At 34.4% G+C, this 25,879-nt stretch overlaps 1 protein-coding gene across 2 annotated transcripts in view; it reads right to left on the reverse strand.

The window, feature by feature from the left end:
* Positions 1 to 1,902: 1,902 nt before the first annotated feature.
* The window catches only part of LOC134531076 (xyloside xylosyltransferase 1), an 82,225-nt gene continuing 58,248 nt past the window's right edge, over positions 1,903 to 25,879 (reverse strand). Inside the window, exons 3-4 of one of the 2 annotated variants that reach the window (XM_063366610.1) lie at positions 10,339 to 10,585; positions 1,903 to 9,699 (exon numbers count right to left, since the gene is read on the reverse strand). In XM_063366610.1, coding sequence (XP_063222680.1) covers positions 9,493 to 9,699; positions 10,339 to 10,585 — 454 coding nt within the window. In that variant the 3' untranslated portion in view covers positions 1,903 to 9,492. The remainder of the gene's footprint in view (positions 9,700 to 10,338; positions 10,586 to 25,879) is intronic. The other variant, XM_063366611.1, reaches the window with a different exon arrangement.

Genomic DNA, 25,879 nt, shown 5'->3' on the forward strand with positions numbered 1-25,879 from the left:
GACTTTTCTGAACAATAATTCTTATTTGAGTAACTTTAAAGGTGTTAGCTTACCTTAAAATTTGTGAATATTCTGAGCGGATGTGACGAATGAGGAAAACTAAGAAACACTACATAATAACAATGGTTTTTATCTTTACACTTTTCACTGATTTATTTACACTTAAGTTATCTTTACTGACTGAATACACTAAACTAAATCTAGACCAGATGCATAAAACTGTAGACCTAAAGACTATTGAAAAATCTGTTTTGAGATGTTATTTGTGAACATACACATTATTATGACGAAAAAGTAGCAAAACATTTCGCCGTCTACAAGTACATGTCAACTGTCGCGTCGTCTAACTCTGACTTGTCTAAATCTGTTGCGTTGTGTTATCGAGTGAGCTTGGGCAGGATTACGAAGGGGAATGACTCGCCACGGGCGTTGCGCTTGAACAGCGTTTTCTCCCTGTTCACAACACCTTATATCGCAGCAGCAGAAACTAATGCTTCAACTAACATAAAAAATGAAGTAGACATGTAAAAAACGATATACAATAATATCTTCGTGTTGAACCACTTCTACATAATACCGAATTTAAATAATTTTCTTTAAAGTAAAACACCTGACTACACTATATTTTTTTTCCTTCCCTGAAAGCTAGGGGGGGGCCACGGCCCCCCCCTGCCCCCGGGTATGGGCGCCCTTGGCCAGAGGGCACTGACAAGCAGTGGCGTAGCCAGGATTTGTGTATGGGGGGTGTTAAGAAGCGTATTAAAGGGTCCGGGGGTCCTCCCACGGGAAAATTTGGATTTTAAGGTGTAAAATAGTGCTATTTTAGCAGTTTTCGGTACTTAAATTTAAATATTGTAATGGTAAAAATTTTATTAATTTTTAATATGAAATTTGTTTGAGTGATGAATACGAAATTTAATTAAAGATTTGGTGCCAAGGGAGGGGGGGGGGGGGGGGGGGGTTTGAACCCCTAAACCCCCCCTCCCCCCCCTGGCTATGCCCCTGCTGACAAGTAATACTACAACAGTTTAAAATGGATACATGGAAAACTTGGCAGTAAGGAAAGTTCAGTTGGAAACATCAATAGGATGCACTGCCACATACATGGTCAGGCTGACTGACATAAAACTAATGTCCGGACACAGCCATTGTCAAACAGTGATCACTGCTGCGGGTGAACGTACCAGAGGGGAGGTAGGCTTCTGCTTCAAATGGTTAGGAGAATCAGGACGATGGCAAACAAATGTTTAAAAGAGAATAAAGAAATTAATGGAAATCAAAAAAAGTTACCGCAAGAATTCAAAGAACCTCACTGGGACTTCTACCAACCCCTAGCTGTTTTCCGGATCATGCTCACGGTTGGACACAGGACTGCCACCCACCAGACAGTAATACGCGACATCACCAAACCGTTAATTCAAAGCAGATTGTGTGAAAGTCTCTTTCTTTAAGCAAACCACAAAAATAAAACAACCACATGATAAATATGCATTGCTATCCATTTCGTGTCTATTTATTACACTTATAAACTATTTAGTTTTTTCATCTCTCCTGCATATCACAGTGAAAGAAGTGGCTTAACCCCTCTCCCACCCCCCCTTCTAGGTGCTATCAAACCAGCCCTCTGTATAATTAACACAGTTTTATTATACACAAACTTAAGAAAAGATGTGTTCAATATGTGCAAAGGTATCCTTGGTAACTTGATACAGCACATGTTATGAATTTATTTTAGAATAATAGCATTTGTTTTACTGATCAATCAGGGTGTCCACCAATATTTACAAAATATTTTCCAGTACATAACAAAAAATTCCAGTACATTCAAAAATATCAAATTAATTTCTAGTTACTTCTCAATTTTGAAAATAGCATAAATATAGATGCCTCAATTTAATTTTCTTAAAACCACGAAGAACATAGACTTGATTCACAGTTTAATTACACGTAATAAAAATAACATACAAAATATAGTCCATTTAATGTATATAAATGGAATTTTTAAAAATACTGCAGAGCAAACTTACCCTTTAGAGTAGTAGCAAGTTAAACTGTTTCAGTACAAGTGTCTATGTATTTCTCTTGAAAACCTTGCTAATACTGAGTACACTATGTATCACTTATAAACAATGTCCTCAATGACACCCACGCCATTCAACATTCTGGAAATTACAACTATGCCACAAGCAATTGTTCAATAAAAGTTAACCAATGTACGTTCTTGATTATTGTAATCAGTAAACCAATTTTGGGATTTGTGTTTCAAAATTTGTTTAGTGAATTAAAATATGCCTACGCCTATAATACATAATTTAAGCAAGTATTATTGCAAACCAAATTCAGATTCTATAAATTTATTTTACAAGAACACTGCATTGCATCACTTAATAATCCAAATCCATTTCTAACTGCTGCTTCAATTTTTCAACATACAGTAAAACCCCTTATTTGCACTTTTCAAGGAACCCCAAGGAAAAAGTGTAAATTGCGGGAAAGTGTAAATTGTGGGAAAGCACTTTTATTGGCAGTTAATGCTAAATTTTAGCTTAAAAAAATGTATCAGCATTTACTGGTGCTACAAGACAAACAATAGTTGTTTACAACACATTTAGGGCACTGCAAAAATATAATTTTCTTAAATATAAAATATAAAAAACAATGCAACATAAAGCCTACATTAAATTTTCTCTAGTACAGTTTTATAGGTGTACATACTAGTATAAATTCAACACTTTTAAAGAAATCTGAAATCCTATTTTTAATTATTGTGTTTAAAGTACTAACAGGAATATTCAGTTCCTTGGCCAAAACCACTCGGGTACCCACATGCTTGTCAAACTTCTCAATAATTTTAATTTTATCTTCAATAGATAAAGTATTTCGTGGAACTTTATACCTATCCATCTTCAATCAAAATCTTGCCATAAATAATATTGTGAACGATAAAAAAAACACGTACTAACCAAAACGGACGTTGACTAATGTAAACAATGAAAGCCATCATAGATATGTACTGTACATAATGCAGCACTACTAAATATACGTACTGTGTATGAGCGCTTTCCGGTAGTATCGATAGCTCAGCGCTTCGGACTATGCTCTGCTACGAGAGTGCTCTATGACACCATAAATAAAACCGTTTGTGGTTCTGCTACGAAAGTTCTCTATGGCAGCAAAGATTAAAACGTTAGTAGAGGAGAGGCACCATAGAACTTGTCGATACATCAAAACGAAAGGTTACAGACAATAGGCGAACTACTTCAAACTTTTCACATCTATGACTAACGTGACGAGTATTTACATTTTTACCGTGTTTTGAAACGTACATTCCGGGTTTTTTGGTTACGTAGCGGTGTAATTTCAGGGAAAATGCAACACGAAAGTTAATGTACAATAAAACGGACCTACATAAAATGACGTTATTTGCGGGAAAACGTAAATAACGAGAACGTAAATACGAGGTTTTACTGTATTTATTTTTGCTGAAATTTCATTAAAGTGCCTTTTCCTTCTCTTCAATTAGTTTTCTTTTCTTTATTTCCAGTTTTCTTATTTCCAAAGCCATTCGTTTTCTTTTATCTTGCTTTTGCTCTTCTGAGTCTTTCTCCTGTTGCTGTTTTTCCAGGGCTTCTTTGTACTTACCATTGGCATTTCTCATTGCAAACACAACAGACTTTGTTATTTCAATATTGTCCAAGCCTCCCTTCAGTTACAGAATCATGAATCATTCGCTGTGCCACCAGTGACTGTTCCTTTAAGTTTTCCACCAAACATTCCCTGTTAACTGAAAAACCCCTTTCTAGATTTAAGTTGCCATGTGACATGATGAGAATGAGTTTAACAAAGTTTTCCAGATTTCTGTATTCTAACCTTGTGCTCAAGGACTTCCATCCAAAATTTATCTAAACGTATATCACTTCTTGAGTAGTGAATCATTTGATATTTGACGCTTTCTCTAGAGCACAAGTCAGTATACTCACGTTGTATTTTATCTGCTACATTGCCTTCCATTACATTCCTTGAAACAAGGGTTTCAAGAGTTTGTCGTAGCCTTGTATTTCCTTTATCTGATGCAGAAATATGCGGACTAAGGCAAGAAACAGATTCTGTAAAAGAATACTTTAATGGTGACCTCTCCATACATTTCTAGATAAATAACTTCAGGAATGTTCTGCAGTCATTTTTGAAGACAAGAATATCTTTTTCAGTAGCACCCTTACATTTCTTTAGAGCTGACCTCGTCGCAAAACCAACATCAATGTCTGTAGAAAGCATTAGTGTTTCCTTTTTTCCAATGTCAATCTTCAGAAAATTTGAGCTCATTACTTCAGCTCTGACTATTCTTGTCATGATATTCCGTACAAGATCAGACAGTGTTTCAAACAAGAATGGCACCATTGGACTGTCCGTCTGAAACTCTCTCAAGAAGGGCTCGACCTCTTTGGACAGAGACTGAAAAAAAGTCAGTTTGGCCAATAATAACCTATCTTTGAGACTACTAACAACAGTTTTGAAACTATTGCATTTGGGTTCCATTGGAGTGCCTTCAACTGTTTTTACATATTTTTCTATGCAAGGAAGAACCTGCAAGGCTTTTGATACAACAATGTCATTTTCAAGCCACCTTACATTGCAGAACTTCAATGGGAAAACAGAGCTTCCTGTAACCTGAATGTAATCTCCTAGCCTAGCAGGGGAATCTTTGAACAAATAATACAAAGCTCTAAGAAATTCATTTAGATTCCATTCAGTTCCCTTGAGCCCTACCTTAAATGCATTGTGCAACGTGTGCAACCCACACGATCCAATATCAAGCAACTTGGGTCCATCAACCTCACAGGACGAGAGTTCACTGTTCAATAATTTTTGAAGTTTCAAATTAACATTCGGTCCATCCATAGACAACTGCATAATTTTATTCAGTGGTATGCCTATCAGTGCCTCTTTAATGCCTTGAAGGAGACATTCAGATGTAGAATGCTTCAAAAAAACAGATGTCAAGTACCTGGTACATACAGTATTGGTGTTACAATCCCAAAACCGTACAGCTACATCCATCTGCTGGCTCTGTGCTACTTTGTTTAGGGATTCATCAAAGCCTAAAGTAATCTTACTACATGTTTTCAACAGACCTTCTAGCTCATTCTTGAAGTATGGCGCTAGGCCATAAACAATTGAATATGCCATTTTAGTCCGGTGGAGTTGCATGCTATTGGCAATTTCACATGTTGGGAACATTTTCTTAAAGAGGCTGCAATTTCTTTCTGCTGAGCGTAAGGATGAGTGGTTTAGCACCGTGGATAAACACCAATAAGCCTTTGTAACACCGTCTTTAGTTAGCATTCTTTTCAGACCACTACCTTCAACTGTGTGTAAATGTGATTGTTGTATGTCAGGTGATTGAAATGGTGACAATTCAGATTTTTTGTTTACTGGCATGCTTAGTATGCTCACTGACTCACCAACTGACGTTTCTTGTCCAATGCTTATTTTACACGTATCTTGACTGGATGCATATGTAGACACAACTGATGAATCAAGTGCAAATGACGTAGCGCATTATGATTTATAGGAATTACAGACACTGGCGTCTATGTTGAAATGACACTAGTAAACTTGGCCTACATGACCAATACTAGACAAAAGTATCGAACATAACACAATGTGAACATCACTTACACAGCATACGAGAAGCGTCACATAAAAATAAATAAATATTACATTAATCACAACAAAGAAAATCACACTTTTTGTGGACTACACGTCTCTTTTGCAAATCTGTAATTCTAGTTAATTACCGCGCTGCGGAAAAATACTGTCATAACCCATCTCTCACGGCGCACTTAGTAGTATCAACACCTTTGTCTAGAGAATGTTAACAAAGAGTCCGAGGTTATCCCACGAAGAGTAACATTTCAACTGAAACAATTTAAACAGTGATCCGAGAGAAATATTGTGTTCTCTTTAAAAAATGTCCGTAAAACAGTAACACTACGGCCTATCCACCAAATCCACTTGCCAACGAACTGCGGTAACTTTTACAGCCTTTTGTTTCTCGCACCAAGAAACGACAATTCTCGTACTACATGCCATAAAATTTGTTCCCGTACAGATTACCACCCAAAGCTACCGGTTTAGAAGTGCCACTATTCTCTTACGTCCTACAATATTGGTACAGCACAGTAGCATCTAGCATTCCACCGAGCCGAGACATAACGAGCGTTTCCGAACATGGGCTTGGCTATCACAACGAGGTATCGTCTATCGTTTCGAATTCCCGGATGGAAACTTTAATTTCCCGCACATTCCCGTATATTCCCGTATGATAAAAAATCCCCGTACATTTCCCGTATTTTCCCATCTGGTGGACATCCTGTCAATGTCATTTATTCTAAAAGAAATCTCAAAATGCATTCATAAACATGCATATTTTATTACATTATTGTTAACAACAAATTTTTGGGTCCTACTACTACTGCATTGATAATAATAGACCTCATATATATGTAACATTTTACATGAAAATGAATAAATGGTACAAAACAAAATTTTCAGGATTTGATAGTTAAAAACAATAATATTTACAGTTTATAATACAAGAACATTTTCATAATTGTTCTGACATTCATTACATACAATATATTATGGCACAAGAAAGTAGTGATACAAAAAACATATGTATATTTATGGAAAATACAATACAGTACAAATAATCATTCATCTTATTAAAAAAATATATTTTGGATATAGATTATACAAAATTACTAATATTCTACACATGACTAACAATAAAATTTTTCTGGTTAGGGAAATGCTTCATAATAACTCAATGTTATTTTCTTCCCATGAGAAATAAAAAAATAATATTTCTACAACCATTCACTAAACCATTAAGAGTTAAATGCTAAACTAATTTTTTTCAGAACTCTGATCATCTTAATAACTAATAAAAATTTTAGTATTGCACATTTTAGATCTCGAATCTTTGAGTAAGAACACCTCCACACATATAAATATGGAATATTATGCATTGTAAAAAAGTTAACTTCACTCTGAAACCCAACACTATGTACTGAAAAATCACCTAATATATGATACCCAAACTTTTTTTTTAATAATGGCAGTGCTATCTAACAAAACACTAGTAAACACAAACAAATATAAAACATTTCAACTCTGAAAGAAAATATATGTATTTGAATAAATTCTAATTTTGAATACATAAATGTGTTGTTACATACAGTAGAACTTGTTCAGGTCAATTCTGAAAGGACAGGGAAATAATACAGAACGGAAAAAGATTGGATTAAGGTAAACGTTGTTGTAATCAACTAAAAGTTATGATATGGATCCAAAAAGTGTTACATATAACCTGAGATTATGGAAAACAAACAATCTGAAGATAAGGACAGTAAGTAACTAAACATTTCATCACTTGCTACCTGGCTGTTGGCGGAGTAGCATAAACAAAAGGATAACATGTTTGAACACATTTACGGCAGGAGTATCGAAGCTGTAAACAGTTTTGTTTCATCGACAACTGAAAAGAGAATATGTCACCTCCATTTAAGGCAGTCGATTTAATTAGATGGTCTTGGCATTGTAATACGAATCATCCAAATGAAAATAGAACTATACTTAAAATTTATAAAAACACTGTAATGAATTTATGACAAATCTTTTGTACAACTGCTCACCCAGTATGAATAGTATTACTAATAACACCAGATTGTGACAAAACATTAAAAAATCAAATCTTTTTAATAATTTGACCATAATTTTATGCCAGCAGAAAGGCTGCCCCTGCATATGGGTACCTAGCATCAATAATTTGGAAATAAAAATCTAACACTTTCACCAAAAGGGTGGACACATTTCGTCACAAAAACCTGTTGAGATAGGTATGTGACAACTGTGTATGGTGCCAGTTCACTGAAATTTACAACGATGAAAGAGGGAGGGAGAACCACAAACACTGCTGCATGGTCACATGCACTCATACATCCACCCCTCTTTCTCAATCTCTGGCTGGTTTATTTTTAGATTTTCCCCTCTGGCCAAATGCCAGCACAGCAGCAGACATTACTTACAGGCAGTAGCTGGGTAACCAGCAGATGCAGCATAACAGCACAGTTCATGATGCTTTACAGGCACTGCTGAGATAATTAACTAAACAGTTTGCAGTAAATACAGATAACAACACCAGTTTGCAATAAACTTCATTGCCAATTTTAATAATAGTTTTCAAAATGATTTTGGTGTGATTCAATTTTCATAATTTTTACTACAGTTGAGGAATTCATAAAAACTTTTCTGCATTTTCTACAGAAAAAAGATGAAAAGAAAAATGGCTAATTGACAATTGTACAAACCAATTTAAAAAAAGTGTGGAGGAAGAAAGTCAATTTACCAAGTTTACACTGCTATACAAGTTATTAATTAAAACAATATAAAATTAACTTCCCAAATTCTTTAATAATTGATTTAATTTAATTTGTCTATCACTGATGCTTCAATATTTATATTTAATTAATTTAATGGTTAAAAAAACCTAAGAAAATATTACTTCCATCTACATACATTTAAATTTATTCAAATTTAACACAGGTGTAAAAAATTATAGTTATAGTGTGCTACGGTGAAATGTAAACACTGGCATCTTGTATTTCCCTTCCAAATATCTTGTGTGTTTTGTTGTAGACGTGCTGGAATAGGAGGGGGCATAAGAGCGTAAGAGTTTGGAGAGGAAAGGGTGATTGCTGCCCTCTTCTTTAGAAAAAAGTACGACATATAGCAGACAAAAAAACTGTGGTGACACATTGTCATATTGCTTATGCCCCAATAAGTTGAGACGCAGTGCACATACACTTCCACTTTCATTCATAGAATACTACTTTAGACAAATATATAATGCAACCCATATTCCAGGAGAACCCTTAATTATTATATTTTTATACCACTGCAGTAAATATTACATATATTTACCTGTTATTAATATGCACACACGTAGAAAACTTAAACTTTCCATTAGCACCATATGAATTTTGTAGCTATGCTGACTAAACTAGTAAAAAAAATTATTATTGGGTACTCTTTACTTTCAAAATTAAAATTTCTCTATAACCGCATCAAATAAAAAATCTTATTTACTTAAAATAATTAATATGTAAACACATATTAATCTTAAATTTTCCATTAGCACCATATGTATTTAGTGGCATGCTAACCAAAATAGTAAAAAATAAATAATTTTTCGGTACATACACTTATAGTCAATTACATTAAATTAAAATGTCTCAAGAATGTGGCAAATAAAAAAAATCTTTGTTGAAAATAAGTGTAGCATTAAGAAAATTGAACTAAACCGTAATGCTAAAAACATACTAAACAGTATTGTAGCGATACATAAAAACCTAAGGAAACAAACCAACACAAAGTGAAGATATTGCAAAGGATAACAAACATAGAAGATGGCAGTGACCGACACACACATCAACTAGTTGGCATGGGTGTGTTGCAGTTGCCATGATACAGACGCACTGTATCTGCGCAGCGGAAGAAGGCAGTGAAGACCTCCTGATAGCCATGGTCCCGCCACCAAGTGCACAGCTGGCGGTTCCAGCCGCACGGCAGCAGGTGTATCATCTCTGGGTGCTCCATGGCCAGCAGTGTGTAGAAGTCCTGATCCCCGAGATGACCCTACACAAGCAAGGCCACTGCTAGCTCTGGCAGGGGGCTGAGACCACACTAAAAATTGCACTGAACAATTAATAAATCTAAACATTTTCAATTAGTTATATACAGGATAAAGTTAGTAACTACAGTCTTTTTTTATGCAATGCCTATTTTTGGATAATTACTGGTTAGATCTCTGAAATGAAAACTGTGCGACGGCACATTACTTTCATTGGCGCAAAGTTTTGTGTGAAGAAAAAACAGTAAAACTAAATTTGCTGTGTTTATTGTTCCATGAATTCTATATTACATAGTATTAAGTTATAAACTGATCAAATATATGATGACAGAAGAAAATAAAATATTTTTATAAAACAAAGCAACAGTGATGTATGCTAACATCCTTTAAAGAAGTATATGCAAAATAATATATATATATATATATATATATAAAATATACCACGAGTACTGGAGAGGTGGAGAGATGAACACAATGGATTACCAAAAGTTGTTAAATACCAGCTGAGAGGTTCCCAAGTAGTGGGATGATAAAGGAAGAGATGGAAAGAGCAAACAAAGTTCACAACTGTTTGAAAGTCCTCACACCTGGAGAAGAAGAGAATTTAATGATGACATCAATCCCCAGTCTTAAATGGCACTCACCTGAAAGTGGTACTTAGCAGCCAACTCATCTACAGAAGCTGGTTTCAAGAGCTCGTTATACTTCTGTGAATTTCTCATGTGGTCCAGATGGAGCAGCATCACACCGCTGTTGATTCCAGGAAAACCCCCTTTGGAGAACGGCTCTCCAAACCTTGTGTTCTTGTGTTTGGAACGATAAACGTAGAGGACATGGCGGTACACTGGAGTCAACTCGGGTGCCACACCAAACAACGTTGTGTTGTTGAAACTACAAATAAAGAAAAATTCGAGTTTAGCACTGCATAACATCTGTTTTACAAGTTGATTGCAGCACCATGATACAAGGTTAGTTCAATTGGGTGCAATTATTTAACATTCAATATGTTAACAGCTAACTTTTTGTTTGATGTTTGTAATTGTTCCCTGGGTACTATAACTAGTTTCAATCCCCTAATGAGGGAAAGGCTTGAAACTAAAAGATATGGATCCCATTTACCCAGTGTACCTACCAATTTCATAATGTTGACGGTATAGAAATCCAGTGTGAATTTTTCTGACACTGAGTAAAACAATAATATATTTGAAGAACAATTTTTTTTTTATATTATTGAGTTCAACACATCGTCGACAACATGTGAGAGATGGTAACTCTCAAAGACTCAGACCAGGGATATTGGGATGGATATTGGCCACAGCCACAAGCAACAAACCATTCCACAGTTTGCTTTGAGTCATCGGGACTCCTTGAAAAACTAAAATCAGGAAGATTGTAGGAGGCTTCAAAACCTGGTTCTCTGAAACGTTGAGTACAGACTTACTTCTAAACCCACCTTGCTCCCTACAGATGGAAATAGTACATTATGAATGTGTGTGGATCTATTCACAACATATTATAGTTCCAAATATATTATATGTTTTGAAGAACTACAGATATTTCTCAATGGTAGCCGCTTTTAAAAAAAAAGTTAAATATTTGAGTAGCATCACTAACTTATGTTACAAAAAAAGAAAAAGTGAAATATAGATCACATAAGCTTTACTGTGCGTGATATGGGAGGTGAGTACACCTAAAAACATTGTTTAAATAAAAAATACATAGTATGGTAATACTTTATTATGCTTCCGTGACATCTCCACAAATAATACATGCTGAATCCTGAAAGGTTTGAAACACAATTACCACCACAAAACATGCAGTCAATCACATGGGAATCACCACCTCTTGGCTGCCCCGAGTACTTCTGTGGACAGAGCACAAACACTGCCAGACATCTTCCACATCTGCTTAGGCACACAAGGGCAACTTGTGGATATTTTCCCCAGTCTCTTCAAACTGCTGACGCCACCATTGAACGTCGAGTAGTAGGAGGTTCACTGGGTAATGCTGACATATCACATTGAATAGTGGTAACTGATTGACATTTCTTGAAACCATTTTGTAGTTGTGTCGCTATATCATCAAATACTGAATGTGCATGCTAGCAGCACCAAGTATTTTGGCACCAGGGCAACACCGATCAGCAAACTAGTGAACCAGCAAAGTGTAACATGCCCCATGGAAAATTTACATTTCAATGTATAGTTTTACATGTGTCAAGAGATTCTGACGTAATTCACGTAAAAGTTATAACCTTCTGAACTCGGATTAATCAATTAGAAACATGCAGTATAACAACATTCTCCTTGCCTTTAATTAAGTTGAGTCTACAGTTGTTCTACCCTAACACACCAGGTGCCTAATGACTATAGTTGACTAAGGAGTAGAGGTGGACGGGAATAGCATTTTTACTTCGGGACGGGATTGGGAGCAAGAGCAGTAAATTGTCTTTTAGCTTGATGTACAGAAAATTATATTTACTTTTAAAATGTGTATATTTTTAAGTCTTTTTTTTTTTTAATAAACCATCCACATTTATAGTCCAAATCACAAAAAAGAAAAGACACACAAATACAAATAATATATAACATAAAATGTAATAAATACAAACATCTTGTGTCCTACTCTACTTTAAATTTTCATGAAGAAACACCAACTCTTCAACAAGTTCACTTGTTAATTTTTCTATTTTGGCACTAACAATATTGCCAGCACTATAGTCGCCGCACGGTAAGTTCGTACTTTTGGGAAGAACTGTTGAAAAATGGAACTAAGAATATTTGGTTTACTATTGTGCAATTTGTTTGACAAATAAATAAACAAAATAGGACGACATAATTTATCAAGCTATTACGTTTCCGTACGTGTGTATGCATACTGAAATAATTTGTATTTGTTAATTTTATATGTAAGTTTTTAAACACGCGTGGCAACGATATTTATCGGTATGTTGGCTACACACTTGAAGAAATAGTTCCTTAGTATGTAATTTTGAACAGCTGAAATAACGATAAATATTGCTTAAAATTAGGGATGGGGCGAATCCTGATTTCCTCGAATCCGAATCCTAACTCGAATCCTCGACTGGAATTGCCGAATCTCGAACCCAAACCCGAATCTTTTAATAGATGATGTCCACATATCTAATGTAAGTGTATTCTGCTTGCACTAAAAGTCCCTTGACTTTATCACATGTAGATTGGTACATTTCTGGTATAAGTGTATATAAAGACAACAATTTTTTCTTGAGAAATTTCAGTTTTAGTACAGATTTGCGGTTAGGATTTTTTCTATAAATAAGCTAGAGGTCTGGTTTTTTCATTGAATCTTACCTGTTTCCATTGGTTCATTTGTAACTGATATCATCCAACTAACATAACCAAGTATATGTTTGTGTAAATGTAACATATCTTTGGAAAAATTTCACCCTTGTCAATTTTTCTGGAGTCCTTACTGAGCTTCAACAAACTTAGCGCCAAAAATCATGTTGTTTGAAAAGTACATTCACATTGTTTCAACATTTCCACTTTTCAGCACAATAATTCTGAGAGAGATTGTCACAGAGTATTAAATTCTATTCTTTAATCTATCATTCAGAACAATAATTTGTTCTGCACGTTCAGGAGTTAAATTAGCTCTACGATTGGAGATAGTGTTTCCAGCAAAAGAGAAGCGTCTCTCGCTGGCAACCTGCTTGGCTGGAATGCTTTAGTAAAATTGCTTAACCTCAAAATTAGTGTCATAAATATCTGTAACTGGTCATTAAAGTTTAATCAATTGAAAGTAATAAAAATAACATTTTACTTCATTCAATTTACACTTGCAAAAAAAACATACACACAATAAACCTACATGGAAATTAGTCTTTTTCAATATCCTGAAGTCTGAAATATGTTTACTCATGTCATTAAATGTAGAGCTGTATTGAAGAAGCCGATTTTGCCAATATTTAGTTGAATCGGCATTTATGCTGACTTCCGATACAGTACGCTCGTTAATTTTCGGCCGATATTACCTACTGAAAAACGAAAGAGACTGCCATAACCTAAAAATCCACGAGTACCATTTTCACTTTTCGTAGTAGTACTGCATTCTTTCAGATCGCATTATTTCTTAGCAACATGTGCCAACCGTACATATCAAAGTTTAACATCCTTTTTTTTTTTAACAATGTTCTTTAATTTAATATGTCATAAATAAATAATACATTACTATCACGGTAAATATACATCTCAGTTGTTACGGTAACTATAGTGCAAATATGGTAGCTATCATGCTTCTGTAGTAATTATGGTATTCTACAAAGAATCTTTAGTTCTTTATATGGTAATTATCTTAAAATAACTATTGGGTTTGTACTGTAGTTATGGTACATCATCCATATTTCTTCGTATGTTGTTGTTCATTTGTCTTTTCTTCATATTTACGTGTGCCATTATTTGAGACAAGAAGTTTCAGAAAAAATTTTAACGGACATTATTTCACACATTTAATGGCGTAAATGACGAGACCTCGGGCAATTTAAACGCTTTATACGGAAATACCTACCATGCGGGACCTCGTAAGCGAGTTTTACTGTATTTTTTCCCCGTAAATAGTAAAAACCGAATCCTTTGACGAATCCTATATCAGACCCGCCGAACCTTCGAATCCCTAGGATTCGGCGGATTCGACGGATATTGGATTCGGTCGCCCCATCCCTACTTAAAATGTTTCACATATGTTTACTTCCAGATCCTGGAGTAATATTGTTTATTATATACGAAAGTTAAGTTATTTTGTTTACAGATGACGTTGCAAGCTGTTGCGGATGAATCACCTACGTAACTGTGTGTCGGCCCGAGCCATGTTGAACGCTTGTTTGCTCAAAACGACTTCTGATTTTCTGAAAACATCCAGTGTATTTGTGTACTAATTAATTTTCTAATTTTAAAGGGTTGTCTTAATTGTAACTTGTAGTGAACTATTGCTTTTACAGTGTAACTTTGTGTTAGTTATTACGGTTTGTTAGGTTATTAAAATGAATGTAAAGAAGAAGGTCGTCAGAGACAGCACGATATTATCAACGTGGCACGAAGAGTTACGATTTTAATGAATACAGGTCAACTGGAACAGGGTGATGTCGCAGAAATGACAGCATTTCTTCTAGATCTGGGCGTCACGACCGTGAAAAAGTGAGTAACTAATTAACACGTTATGAAAGTATGTGCGTGAAAACGTTCCGTTAGGTTGGGGCGTGTTTGTAAAATAGTGTAAAAGTACCTTCCTCGCATCTTTCTTGTTTTGAATGTCGGGCAAATTACAAACAGACACGTTCTTATATTTTCGGTTATATATTAGGTAATGTCCCACAAGCAAAACATATTAAATGTAAGGGCATGTACACAGATACTAACCTAACATAACCTATCCTCAACCAACATAATGTAACCTAACCCAACCCAAATGAGGTTTATTTACATGAAATTAGGTTTGGTAAATTTTGGTTAGGTTAGGAAACATAATTGTCAATAATTAGAATGAATTTTAAAAAACTTGAGTAGAAATTCAACTCTACGTAGGTTGTTGTCATGACTTTTTGTTAACACCTGTAACCATAAAAAGATACAGGGTCAATCCATATCAAATGTCCCAATTTTAATTTTTCAGGTTGCTTGACCTTTTTAGAAAAAAATAATTTTGTGTGTGTGGCCTCACTAGCATATAATAAGTTTAAAACCACAATAATATAATTTTACCATGCTTAGTTTATTATTGGTTGCTAGATTTACATGATCGGGTGCGGCAGTTTCGACGTTTGCAAGACTTTGGGGGAACTCCAATAAATTTTTATTGGCTGCTTCCGGAATTATGAATTAAATAGCACTGTACTGAGCATGCTCTGAAGTAACTTTATATTTAGTAAAATATATTTATTTTATTTTTTTATATACGAAAATGGAGTACAAATATAGTCAAAATTTGGGTCAAAAATACGAGATTCAGTGGTGTGTAGTGAAAGGAAGACTTCAAGTCTCAGAGTTGAAATTCACACAGGGAATTCCTTTCTACCAGTAGTCTTTGTATACCAAAAATGAAACCTGAGAAATATTTCCTTTCGTTTCTATGAGCTCGTCAACTTCCCACTTTTTGCATTTTTTACAAATTTTACACCTAAATATCTCTGGTGGGCAAACTGATAAAAATTTGGGATTATGCCAGAATGAAGCTCTATATGAGGGTAAACTCCTGTAAAAATTTGGACTTTGAGATTTATCTGTGAGTGCATAAAAAACAAGTTTTAAATGTGGCAACTATGCACATTAAACTATTATAACATGCATGCGTACAGATACACGATGTATAATATTACATATTTACAATACATGTACTTTACAATCTTAAGTGTTTAAAACTTAACCAAAAATCAGCAAGCAAAACTGTTTAGCAACACAGAAATTTCATCACAAAGAATGTTAGAAATGTTGTGTGTACGTCCCGTGGATGTTGTAAGTTCCTGTGGTGTAAGTTTCCTCAGAATTCTGTTAAATGGCACCCAGGTAGAATCATTAACATGTTTCTTGAATGATGTACTGGGTCCTGATGGATGGTAAAATTTTACATGGATATCCATATTTTCATTGCTGATGCCATCAACTTCAGCCAACCACCATTGTCCATCGTAGATACATGCAACTATATCACTTATGTCTACATTCAAGGGAATTGTTTTGCTGACTTGAAAGTCTTCAAAATTTTCTGCATTTGAAGTAACATAACACCTTACAGTGCTCTCATTTACAGGCACAAACCTATGGTAGCTTCTTATTCCAGTAACTCGTTTGCAGTTTTCAAATCTTTGTTCCAGCATTGTGGCATGATTGTAGATCTCTGTGCTTGACACATATATGTAAGAAATACCAGTTATTTGAGTGCTGCAGTACTGAAACATTTCTTGAGGAGTAAGTATCTGGTTATTTGCTGTTCTTTGAAGACTTGCTCGTGAAACTTGTCGTTTTGTAGTGCCACCAACTCCATCACAGGCATTCTTACCGTGTGAAGAACCAAAAAAGTTCCATTCACATTGCAGGTCAAAATCTTTTTTATGATTGCAGACATTAATTAAATTCTTTCTGTTCTTGTATTGACTGGAAGCCCCATCAGAAAAATACAGAATTTTTTTGATTGCAGGATTAGTTTCAGTAATATGTTTCAAAAGATGAACTTGAAATGTGTGAACTGCCAATGTGTTATGTTCCAAACTGTCACTGATAATGCAAACACTTTTGTGTTGAATATTTTGTCCGTTCATGTAGTAATAGACAAATGGATGTAGAGTGGCCTGTTTTTATGCCCAATGAGCAGATTGTATTTCATCTTGAATTACAAATGTGTAATTTTCAGCAAAATCAGCTAGGACCAGGCACTCGTATTCAGTCAAATTCATCTTCCTTTCTTTCAAGAACTGAGATTGAGTTTTGCTAATATAATGATGTTTTTTCAAAGAAACTAACTTTCCTGCCAGATCTTCCATGAATTCATGTCTTGGCTTCACAATTGTGACCATTTCTGCTCTATCAACAGTAACCCACTGTTTGTAGACAATATTGTCAGGTAAAGAATCACTTTCTTCAAGCTCAGCAAACCACTCTAGGAAAACTTCTTTTCCTGGGCATTGCTGGCATTCACCCATCATACACGAGTAGTTGTTGGAATCACACACTATCATATTGAGCAATTCTTTGTAGTGTACATTCAGCCGGGCTCCATCAATCATTAGTTTAGCATTCTGATGATAAAGACACACACATACTGTGTGTGTACCTGACGAACCTGCTAAAATGCACCACTTTGGTCTCAGCTCACAAAATTTAGACCTACCTATCTTGAATGCTGGATATTCATTCTTAAACTGTAGATACAGTTCATTTAGGTTGTTCAAAATGAGTCTTTTTTGTTTGTGAACTTTTTCTCCATTAATTTTCGCAGCTACAAATTCTTTTTTTCCAGAACATATACGACTATTCTCATCATCTTCATAAAACCTCTCCACTTCTTTTGCAATGTCATCAATAATTCCAACACCTTTCTTTTTTCCTAGGTGAGGTAAAATTCCTTGTTCTTTAACTAGCTTCCTTGTTGTTTTCACAACACTCTCTGTAACTTGAAATTCGTTCATTATTTTCTCGCAAGACCAAGAGGTAAGGAGAAGACTGATGATTCTTACTGTGTCTTCTTTGTTAGCTGTAAGAGTTTTAGTTCTTAATTTATTGATTAACTCATTATATTCTGATGAAGATACTCCACAACTGTCCTTATCTTGAATAACTGAATCATTTTCTACAAAACACAATCTCAACTTCTTCTTTACTTCTTCTGATACTCTCTGTGCTTTTGAACAGATTGCTAGATTTCTTTTGTTAGAACTGAGTTTTCTGATCTTAGAAGTACTTGGCGAAAGTTCCAAAATATTAAAAGCAGAGAGTAGTTTCTCTGCAACTTCTGTGATGTTAACAAATTCATCAACCTCTTCCTCATCATTTGCATTTTCTTTGGTAACAAATATCTTACTGTAGCATGTTGGGCAAAGAGATTTTCCAGGCACAAGACATAACCTCAAACTTACATCTTGAAAAGTATTCTTCAACTTAATTTCCCTGAGTCCTTTTGATATCACCTTCTTGTGAACTTGCATCGGGTCACAACAAACACGACCGAAAATATGATAATACTTGCATAGAAACTTGATCTCATGATATTTACAAACTGTCAAAATAGCCTTATTCACTCTCAACTGCAACAGATTTTTATCTTCCTCACTGAACTCACTTATCAATTTCATTTTCATTGGCACATTACCATAAACATTCTTGTGACATTCTTCTGAAGTAAAACTTCCTATTGAACAGATATCCTCCATACTTATAACCTCTCTTTTCTATGCTTATAAGTAAACACCATAAATAAGACAAATTATCCAAAGATAACACAAATACTAATTAATGTGCAGTGCTCCTTGTAGTACAGATTAATAGTGCATTATAATACGTATTGTAATATTCTAAATGTGATAATATGAATTTTAATTATTTATATGAAATTGGTTGATACAATTGATGTTTTTTTAATGGGTGGGTAAGTAACATAACCCTAGAGTATAAAGGCAAAATTCCACATATGAAAATTTTTTTTTTCTGCATTCACAGTGCAATCTCAAAGTCCAAATTTTTACAGGAGTTTACCCTCATATAGAGCTTCATTCTGGCATAATCCCAAATTTTTATCAGTTTGCCCACCAGAGATATTTAGGTGTAAAATTTGTAAAAAATGCAAAAAGTGGGAAGTTGACGAGCTCATAGAAACTAAAGGAAATATTTCTCAGGTTTCATTTTTGGTATACAAAGACTACTGGTAGAAAGGAATTCCCTGTGTGAATTTCAACTCTGAGACTTGAAGTCTTCCTTTCACTACACACCACTGAATCTCGTATTTTTGACCCAAATTTTGACTATATTTGTACTCCATTTTCGTATATAAAAAAATATAATAAATATATTTTACTAAATATAAAGTTACTTCAGAGCATGCTCAGTACAGTGCTATTTAATTCATAATTCCGGAAGCAGCCAACAAAAATTTATTGGAGTTCCCCCAAAGTCTTGCAAACGTCGAAACTGCCGCACCCGATCAGGTAAATCTAGCAACTATTAATAAACCAAGCATGATAACATTATATCAATGTGGTTTTGAACTTAATATATGCTAGTGAGGCCACACACAAAAAATTATTTTTTTTCTAAAATGGTCAAGCAACTTGTGCTGGGATACTTGATATGGATTGACCCTACAGCATTTGAATATATGCTCAGGGTAAATGTGCTAATGTATGCTTTTTAATTACAGGTGTTCTGGATAACGTGTTTAGTGATATGTAATTTCTCTGCTGTGTTTATGTGAGATTCTTAAACATTAGTTTCATTACAGGATATAACATAATATTGATGGTAGTGATAATTTATTGCTGAGTTTCGATTTATTTAATATATTTATTTTATTACAGATTCTTAAGTTAAGTTTTTTATGGCAACAATTTCTTTTCTGCATTGTACATACTTAAGTGATATAGTTTTTATATGAGACAACCACATAGACACATAAAAATACACACTTACAGAAATGTTTAATGTATAACTTAGAATTTGAATTTAAAATTTATTCTGCTTGATAGAAAATAATGCCTCTAATTACAAAACACATGTTGGTTAGCCATAACCTTTAACCGATACTTGACTCGGTTCGTAGTGCCAGAAAAGTGTTACCAACTTGTTATTTTCTATTCACAAATGACCTCTCGATGTAATGGCAGTGATGTGCCTGGCACTCACGGCTTTAGGAAACTAACAGTTTACATAGCTACCTCATACTGAATAATTTCCTAAAGTTAAATTCTTCATAAATGATACTGACATAATTTTCATGCTTTCAACCATAGCACTTTGTGATATAGTAATCTCGAAGCAGCAAAATTTCTTTAGTAAAACTTAACATCAATTTTTATAGATATTATGTGAAGACACAGCATCACGCTGGGTTTAAACTCTAAACTATAAAAATTTACTTAGATTTTTTTATATTTAATATTTGAATTATTAAACATGGTGTTATGACATTTAACCAATTATAAAAATTGCAGTGTAATTTTATTATCCATTAATTACATCCCTATTTGACAGTTACCCAACCAAAACATTGCCATGTGGTAGTCACATGGTTTTCCACATGGCAATGTTATTGTTGATATTTGGCCGAAGGATACATAGTCACCTTGAAAATAGATCCCAGCTTGAAGCAGGGCTTCCTAAAAGTATGAACTTACCGTGCGGCGACTATAGTAAAAACCCTTTCACTGGCAACCTCTGTTGATGGTATGCCAAGATAACTCAAGACAATGTTTTTGAGTGTTGGAAATCAGGTTATATTATTTTTCCACCACAAAAAAGGATCCTCCGTTATGTCTATAACAGGTTCACACAGGTACATGTCCAAGTCCTGACCGAAGAGATTTGTTAAAGTGGCAGATTGTTTCATTATCACTTGTGGCTTTGTGTTGTCTTCATTGACATCGGGCATATTTAAATCTCTCTCCTTTAATTCTCTTAACTCGTTTAACATTGGGCACAACTTTATGTAGAGAAATGAAAACTCGTTGGTCGTGCTGTGGCGATTTTAATACTGACTGAAAATACACTGTCTAATACAAACCATAGACCATAGAGTAAAGAAGCGCAGTGATAAATAAACAGTGCAGCCAACTACACAAAACTAAATTCTTACTGGATTACAAATAATATAGTCCAACACACTCCCTTAATCCAGTAAGACATAACAACTTTAAAGTTTTTACATTAACACATATTAATACCTCTTATGCATAAGTTATGTTTTATACTGGACAATGATTTTGTTAACATATCGGCTAACATCCTTTCTGTAAACATATAATCCACAATCACATGATTATGTGAAACAACTTCTCTAATGTAATGCTATCTTATATCAATATGTTTTGTTCTATTATGGAACATGGGATTATAAACTAGTTTCTGAGCACTTTCATTATCATTGTACAATAATACAGGTTTGTCAACATTAGTAAGCTCCTTGAGCAAGCCCTTTAAGTATATAGCTTCTTTAGCAGCATAAGAAATGGCAATATACTCTGCTTCTGTACTGCTAAGTGCAACACTACTTTGTTTCTTGGCCTCCCATGATATGGGACCATTTCTGAACATAAATAAGCCTGTATATGACTTTCGGTCTACCATACTTTGTGCCCAATCTGCATCAACTATACCAAACAGTTCACTTTCATTTTTTGAATAACAAATACCTAAGTCTATTGAGCCTTTTAGGAAGCACAATTCCCTTTCAGCAGCAATCCAGTGTTCCCTCTTATAACATCTGTTACATTGGCTAAAAAAACTTGCAGCATAATCAATATCAGGTCTTGTTGTAATCGCTAGATACAATAAACATCCAATAAGAGATTGATATGGGACATCTGGAGTCTCTTTAGTACTGCAATAATCAAATTTACAGTGCATTTCTAAAGTTTTTTTTTTTACTGTTTTTGCATGTTCCATATTAAAGAATTTTAACAACTCTTCAATGAAATTATTTTGGTGAATTTTTAAACCATTTGCATATCTTTCAAATTAATACCAAGAAAATATTTGAGTTCACCCAAATCTTTTAAACTAAATTTTGTACATAGTTTTCCTTTTAATTCACACTTTTACTTCTCATTATTGGAAAATATCAAGAAATCATCAACATATAATGCAATTATAGTGAAAGAACTAGCATTGTTTTTGCAGTAAACACAAGGATCATAATTAGATTTTTGAAATCCTAACTGTAAGAGGACATTTTCTACCTTATGATACCAAATTCTAGATGATTGCTTTAAGCCATAAATGGCTTTCTTTAAAATACATACTTTTTCTGCATTTTGTTCATCTATAAAACCTTCAGGTTGAGTCATGTAAACAATTTCAAACACAGTCAAACTTCTATTTATCGTTTTTCAGGGGACCAACAAAAAAATTCAGTAGATGCGGACATTCAATAGATATGGACTTCACTCTTAGATTTTGAAAAAAATATTTCAACCCCAAAATTAGTGTCAGAAATATATCAGTTACTTGACATTAAAGTTTAATCAATTGAAAAAATAAAAAATAAAAATGGAAGCATTTTACTTAATTCAATTTACACTTAAAAAAAACATAGCTTATGTACAATAGACCTACAAAGACACCTAGGCTAGTTACGAAAAAATACAAATCAGGTACAGTACATACAAAAAAATAACTCACCTAGTCATTGAGTTCCTCAATGTGTACTTTTACTCTCCCTATTAAAAAAAATTATAGGTAATAAAAAACTAATTAAAAATAACACAATACAATTTTAAATATTATGTATTTAAATTGCACTTTCACACTAACTATTTTTACCCACTTTATTTCTTCTTGAAGAAGTCATTTATGGTTGACTGTCTTACATTTTCTCTTCTCACGTTTAATAACATGGCCTCCATTCGAAGCATGGTATCTTGATCCTGCTCACTCATTCTGCGAGCGTAGTAGAAAGTCTTCAGTATTTCCAGTGCACAATGCGCTTCAGAAAATTATGGAACCTTCTCTGCTGGCAAATGTTTCTTCTTCCTCTTCTTCACTGCTGTGCTGATGTACTGCTTCTGTAGCCTCGCACATTTCATCCACGCTCTGGACACCACAAGTAACCACTTTTTCGTAACAAGTAGCATAAGTGTCAAAGCCTACATGATTCTCATCAAGTTTTTTGAAGTCATCTTCAAAGTCGACATCATCGGTGTCAACCACAGAACTAGATGGAATTTCTTGTGCAACTCCAAACTTGGAAAAGCAGTTCTGAATCACTATGGGAGTGATCTTTTTCCATGATTCTGCTAGGTACTGAATAGCTTGTAGGATGTTAAGCTTTAATTCCACCTTGGAATCAAGAAGCCCAACAACTTTTCGCACTAACATCTTCCGGTACTCATGTTTAAAACACTTGATAATTCCCATGTCAAGAGGCTGGCATACACTGGTACAATTTGCAGGATAGAAGTCAACCTTCACATTGCGAAGAAATGTGACATCTTTAGGGTGTGCAGCACAGTTGTCCACAAACAGAATTATTTTCCTTCAGCGAGTTCCCATAGTGCAATCCAAAGTACGCAGGAATGATGTAAAAAATCTCCAGTCATCCAAGCATTTTTGTTTGCTTGGTATTTTACCGGTAATGTTTTAATGTTTTTGAAGCACCTGGGCTTCTGAGATTTTCCAATGACAAGAGGTTGAAGCTTGTCGCTGCCATCACTGTTTGCACACGGTAACACAGTCAACCTTTCCTTCGACATCTTACCCCCCTGACAGGCTTCACCTTTCATGGCCAATGTTCTGTTGGGCAGGAAGTTGTAAAAGAGACATGTTTCGTCAGCATTGTAAATATCTTTAGGTGCATAACAGTCTGTAATTTTTTGAAGGTTATGTAACCAATCAGTTGTGGTTTCAACACACACACCAGCACTCTCGCCACACACCTTGTAAGTTAAGTCGTGACGCTCTCACACACACGCTTCATTCACACTACAAATCACAAGCCAATAGGAATACGCGACATACATTGAAAACAGTTTTCTATACACAGAGCCAGGGACTTTACATTCTCGTTCTCTGTCCCACACCGTGGGACAGCAGTTATCACTCAGTTCCCACGACCAGTGGGGAATCCCAGCTTTTGTGTCTGTTGGCAGGGAATCCCAGTGTCCGTCTCATTCTTACTTACGAATCTCATATCCCTCTTTCTCTCTATTTACATCCACCACAGACACAGTTCCTTGTTCTGTAACTATTATGCAACACGTTAATGAAAATTAAAAACAGCAATCATAATACAAATTACTTGACAAAATTAAACTTATTTAGAAAAACCTGAAAAAGTAGGCCAAAACAGGCAAAAATCCAGTACGACTTATTTGTGAATAATTACATAAAAAATAGTAATGATTTAAAATGTTTGTTAAAATACAAAGTACCCTCTTTAAACACACAGCAAGTGCAAATATCAACCCTAAAATACATAAAAACTGTAAAAATATTCTTAGAAAACCTTTTTAATAAATGTTTACATGCATAAAAATAGTTTATAAGAAAAATATTTAGCTAGGAGGGCAGGGGTCTTGCAACGTTACAACATGTTTTAAAGACATAAAGTATCATTTCAGTTCACACTACATATGTACGGAGCAGAACGAAGTAACAGAAGAAATAAACTCTTCTGCACTCAGATAACTCCAGTCTACATACTCTAGGAAGACTGTAATAGCTCTGTTAAAAAATAAACTGAGCTGTGATGCAACAATGAAAGCAATCAGTAGCAGCATCAACTGTCTTCCCAACTCACAAGGACTATTGTTATAATGATTATGGTTTTGACACAAACTACAATCAAACCCTGGGACTGCAATAGTATTCTACATACCTATATATAAAATAAATTATTGGTTTATATTAAAAGAGTTTAAAAAAATACAAACAGACCTAGAATTTTTATTGTTCTTATGGTGAAAAATTAGTTAACCTAAAGGAGAACATATCCGATGCATGTTTATACCATAAATTGTTACCTGCTGAACATGTTTCAATTGAAATTATACACCCTAAGAGTTGACAATATTATTGATTAATATTCATATACACAAAACCAAAGACACGTTGCCCAGCCTTCAGATTAACAAACAAACAAACAAACAAAAAAAAAAAAAAAGCTAATACCTATCTAAATTGTGGCACAGTATAAGCCAATATCAAGATCAGTTTTATAAAAACATCATAATTTAAGAGGTGTATGTCTTCACTTTACAACATAATTTGTTATTGCAGATTTATTCAATACCATAGCTGCCAACTTGTGAAAATGAAAAATAGTACAATTTTTAAAATATGGTTTTGTTTAACACTAAACAAAATAGGAAAATATTTACTAAAAATATTGTTTTCAATTAAACTAACCTTGTTCGTCTGGGTGGTTTTTAAAGAGAAGTAGGTGATAATTATTCTGCCTTCTGCAGCGTTTTGTATGTGCCAGCTTTAGCTTTCATCAGGAACTGTTGTTGAAATTCTTGCTCTTATCAGATTTTGCGAACAATAATATATTGTTCAGCACTTGGTGTGACATTGATGCTCTAAATCAGGGCTGCCACCACTTTGAAAACAATATCCTTGATTGAAATGTGAAATATCCTGTAATATCCTTGTTTTCAATACAAAATATCCTGTAAAATCCTGTACATTAAAAAATACAAAAAAATATGCAATTTTTATGAAAATTACTCGATCATAATGTACGTGAATTCTGCCATATTCTTCCTAGAAGAGATATACAACAAAGCATTTAGCATTGGCAATTCAAGATATGACCTGTGCCCTGTCTTGATAAGGTTGAGCTTACTAAATATACTTTCCACCCCTGCATTGCTGTGTGGAAGGATAAGTATTGCTTGCCTTTGCAAGTTTACAAAGCAGTGGAAAACATGTTTTCCCATTAATTTCATACTGTGACACTTAATGCCAGGCCTGCCACCAAATTAGGTTCCTAAACCCTCTTTACAGCATT

Source organism: Bacillus rossius, chromosome 3, assembly GCF_032445375.1.
Source record: "Bacillus rossius redtenbacheri isolate Brsri chromosome 3, Brsri_v3, whole genome shotgun sequence".
Lineage (NCBI taxonomy): Eukaryota > Metazoa > Arthropoda > Insecta > Phasmatodea > Bacillidae > Bacillus > Bacillus rossius.